At 36.4% G+C, this 4,052-nt stretch overlaps 1 protein-coding gene across 1 annotated transcript in view; it reads left to right on the top strand.

Moving 5' to 3' along the window:
- Nucleotides 1-200: 200 nt before the first annotated feature.
- The window catches only part of LOC104073304 (calcyphosin-2-like), a 19,498-nt gene continuing 15,646 nt past the window's right edge, over nucleotides 201-4,052 (top strand). Inside the window, exons 1-2 of the mRNA XM_009573021.1 lie at nucleotides 201-275; nucleotides 3,950-4,017. Of these exons, the coding sequence (XP_009571316.1) occupies nucleotides 246-275; nucleotides 3,950-4,017 (98 nt within the window). The 5' untranslated portion in view covers nucleotides 201-245. The remainder of the gene's footprint in view (nucleotides 276-3,949; nucleotides 4,018-4,052) is intronic.

Raw genomic sequence — 4,052 nt, forward strand, 5'->3', positions numbered from 1 at the left:
GAAGTGGAAGAAGTAGACACTTTAAAAAATAAAGAAGAAAGAAATATACTTTAAAATAAATTGTTGAGAATGTGTTGTGTGGGGTTTTTCTTGTTTGTTTTTTCTTAGAATTAATTGAATTTGATTTATGAAAATAATGTATTTTTGTGTAGGATACACAGCTTGAAGGTGGACATAATGATGATCTTACAGCTCTTGATGAGAAAGCTCTTCTACAACAATGCTACACAAGCAAGCCCTATAATATGCAGCACAGTATAAGGAAATCAGAAGCTGTAAGTATTTTGGCTGGTATTATGCTGTTAACTGTCTAGGCTTGTAGAATGACTTCCCAGATGTTCCGCAGAAGTTAAGCCTTTGGTGATTTTGTCCTAGTACGTAATTGCACCCATTGAAATCATGGGAATTTAAACATTTGTTTCAATGGGAGCTGACTGAGCAATCCAGTGAGCATTTTTTTAATCTTATCTGCAATGCTTGTATCTTATGTAGCAATGTATATAAATGAGAATGCAAATTATGAATAATAAGTACAAATATATACATACAACTAAGATTAACTGAGTGAGTTGAGTGAACCTGAGTATAGTGTTACATTGCCTCTGGTCTGTAGCTTGTACCTGAGCCTGGATTCCATGATCCATGGATTCCATGATCCAGCTGATTCTATCAGCTCTTACTCTGACTTGTTTCTAGAGAAACCAGGCTGTTTTCCCTCATTAACTCCTGAAGTGGAGTATGTGATGAGAACTGGCTTTGTAAGCTGTATGGGCTCTGCTGCTGGTATCAGATCGGGTCAGCCACAGCTTTGGCTGAGTCTTCAAGCTCCAAGGATGGAGCTTCTACAGCATCTCTAGGCAACGCCTTCCTGTGATGCACTACTCTCCTTGTGAAGAAATTCTTCCTATTATCCACACCAACCCTCCCAAGGCTTAGTTTGTAATCTTGGCCTCCTGTTATACTGTTGGCCACTGTCAAAAAAAGTTTGGTTCTGTCTTCTTTGTAACTTCCCTTTGGTAGTAGGATGTTTTCAGAATGCCTCATAGCTGCTGCTTCTGCAAACTAAACAAACCCAAGCTCCCTTAGCCTCTCCTTCCAGTTGCTTTGGCTCTGATCCTTTGTCAGATCCTTACCAGGTTCCTCTCATCCCTATTAATTTTGGGAAGGAGGGAGCCCCAAAAACTGGGGACAAGTATGGCCTCACTAGCATGCATAGAGGGGAATTAAAACTTTTCTTATATGGACGTACCCAATATATTTCTTTAATTTCTTACATAGACACGATTTTTACTCTTTTTAGGACTGAACAATAGGAGTCTTGCCCATCTAAGGCTAAGCCTTGAATTTAGGATTATTTCCAATGATAAAGAACCTTGAGATTTGATATTGCATGATTAAGTATTTGCATATGCAGAGTGATGGCTTTCATAACTGTGTTTTGAAGATATTGTTGAATAGTTAGCAGTCTAACTTTCTCATGGAATACTAAGCCATGAGAAGTTTTATGAGATTGTAAAAGTGTATAATAATTTTAATTTATTTTGTTTGCTCATCACTATGCACTAAATTTTGCATCATTGCAAACATTTATTTGATTTCTAGTCTCGTCAAAGTGAATGCGGATGTTGCACTACTGAGGTCACTATTCATTTTCATGATAAGAAAATCTTTTCAGAAAGTACTTTTATGAAGAACTTGAAGAACCTCCAGTTTGTTATTTTTAGAATAAATTTTAAAATCTATACTATAAGGTGAAGATAATGGAAAAAAGTTTCAAAGTATCATTAGAGTAACTACTTAATGCTAAATCAAATAAGCTGAAAACACTGGGAAGGGGAGCAGTGCGGGACCACAAAATAACAGGTACACTGCAACTGGCATGCTTTAAAAGGAAGCCAGCAGGTGTCTGAGCAAGGTGTCACGGGGACCTTTAGAAGCCCTTTTGTTATTGATTAGCACTCATGGTTGCACAGGCTGGCTGTCTCTTGCTAGGAGCATCTCTTGGCTTCTCTCGGGTTCGAGCTTCTGATAGTGGTTGGAATAATGGAAAAAACTGGAAGTAGTAATTGCATACATATTAATTCCATTGGGTATATGTTGCCTCAGTTGTAGGCATTTGCTTTTAAGGTGCTTTGAAAATTTGCTTAAGAATACACAGCGTTAAAATTTCCTTTTACTGTAATCATTACCAAAAACTCTAAAGTAGAATTTCTCTTAATTTTTCTGTAGTTTGGGATGAAAGTTCCCTTATTCAAGACAGATTATAGTACATGTGTGATTGCCAATAGATGCTGTATATAATAAAACTAGGGTTTTTTTGGAAGAAGGTTGTTTTTTTCCGAATAATCTTATTTTGTGAACAAGAGTTAATACTTTTTAACCAGTGAGAGCTGCTGCAAGTTCAATGTTTGCCTCAGCGTTTTTGTAATTCATAGTAGAGCTTTTGTCTCAGCAATTTTGTAAATTCATAGTGGAGCTTTTGTCTAAGAGCTGGAAGATGTTCCATGGAAGAGTACATTTAGTGACCTAGTATTCCATTAAAATTCAAGGTGTAAGGTTTCTTTTTTTTAAAATCAGGTTCTTTTCAGCATGCTAGCTCGTTTGGCTCTGTAAGCCGGGGTCCATGGAATATGTTGCGTTTTAACAAACACTGCTCTGTATTATCACTGTGTCCTCCTTTACATAATGCTTTTTAATACATCTGTTGCGACAATTAATGGGCAAAGATTCAGTAACTCGGAAAAAAGCACCTGTAGTTCTGATAGGTGTAAAAATGAAATTTGAAAGCAAACTAAAAAGCCCCGTATCTCCTATAATTCAGAAATATTTTAAGGCTTAAAAATCAGTTTGGAATAAACACTAGCTGGTCTGATGTTACATTATTTGTTTGGGTTTTTTGGTTGGTGCCAATCAGTATTTAATTGAAGGTTGTGAATTATACCCATAACATCTCTGTGGAATTAGGGATTATCCCTTACAGTTATCTGGTGTCTGGGAACCAACTTTTGGTTCTTCTTCAGCCATGGGAAGGCTTGATCTGTCTGGAATTTGGTTTGCACACAAGAACTGTGTGGGGAAAAAATAACCAATCAGAAAAATATCTTAATTCTTCAGCTTCAGAATACCTACAGAGTTGTCGAAAAGGTTGCATAAACCCCCTCAGTAACAATAATCTCTGTTTTCTCATATATAAAAATTATTTCTTGGAGAAAAAAGGCAATTTTAAGTGCAGTGAAAAAGTTCAGAAGTCTGGAAGATAAAACAAAGAGAGATGCTGGGCCTGGTTGTGGCCAGTGGTCTCCATGCTGTCCTGGGGCATCTCTTGTGCTTTGGTTTCTATTTCTATGAAACAAATGATGATCAACACCTGAGCACTTCACAGTAAATGGCACAAGGTTATGGTTCAGTGTTACTCTAATAAAAATAATAATAAGATCATGTTAAATCCCCTCCCCCCTTTACTGAAAGGTTTTTCAGATTGGCCTGTCTCAGCAGAAAATTATTGTGGCATGCAGCAAATAAAAATTGTGCGTTGAGACTCAGTCTTAAAAGAATTTTTTTGACTAAATATTGCTGGAGGTAAAGTTTCGTTCTCTGAGTCGGAATCTCTGTCAACCATGAAACCTGGAATAGTGTGAGTTTCCTCAGGCTCTATTGTACTTACAGAATTTATTGGAAACAATACAGAGATAAGGATGCTGTCTGTCAGAAATACTAGAATTCTCATATTTATTGACAACTAATATGCATAGACAATTTGAGTGTGTAGCAGAGAATATTATTTGTCTATTTGTTATGCAAATAGAACTCTATTCAAAAAGATGGAAAAAAGATTAATTGTGACATTGGTAAGACTGTGACCTCTGAATGCTATCTTAAAGGGTAATTTATTATTTGAAGTGTCTGGTGTTATATATTTCATTTTTTCTCAGTCAGTTTTTCATTGCAGGAGGATGTTGCTGCAGAGAGGAGAAAACAGGCTGTAGTAGAACAAGTGATGGTGGATCAATTATCTAGGTAAGTGAATTTATAATGTAAAATTTTAGTTTTCC

This window comes from Fulmarus glacialis, unplaced genomic scaffold (genome assembly GCF_000690835.1).
Source record: "Fulmarus glacialis isolate BGI_N327 unplaced genomic scaffold, ASM69083v1 scaffold21272, whole genome shotgun sequence".
In the NCBI taxonomy this organism is placed as follows: domain Eukaryota; kingdom Metazoa; phylum Chordata; class Aves; order Procellariiformes; family Procellariidae; genus Fulmarus; species Fulmarus glacialis.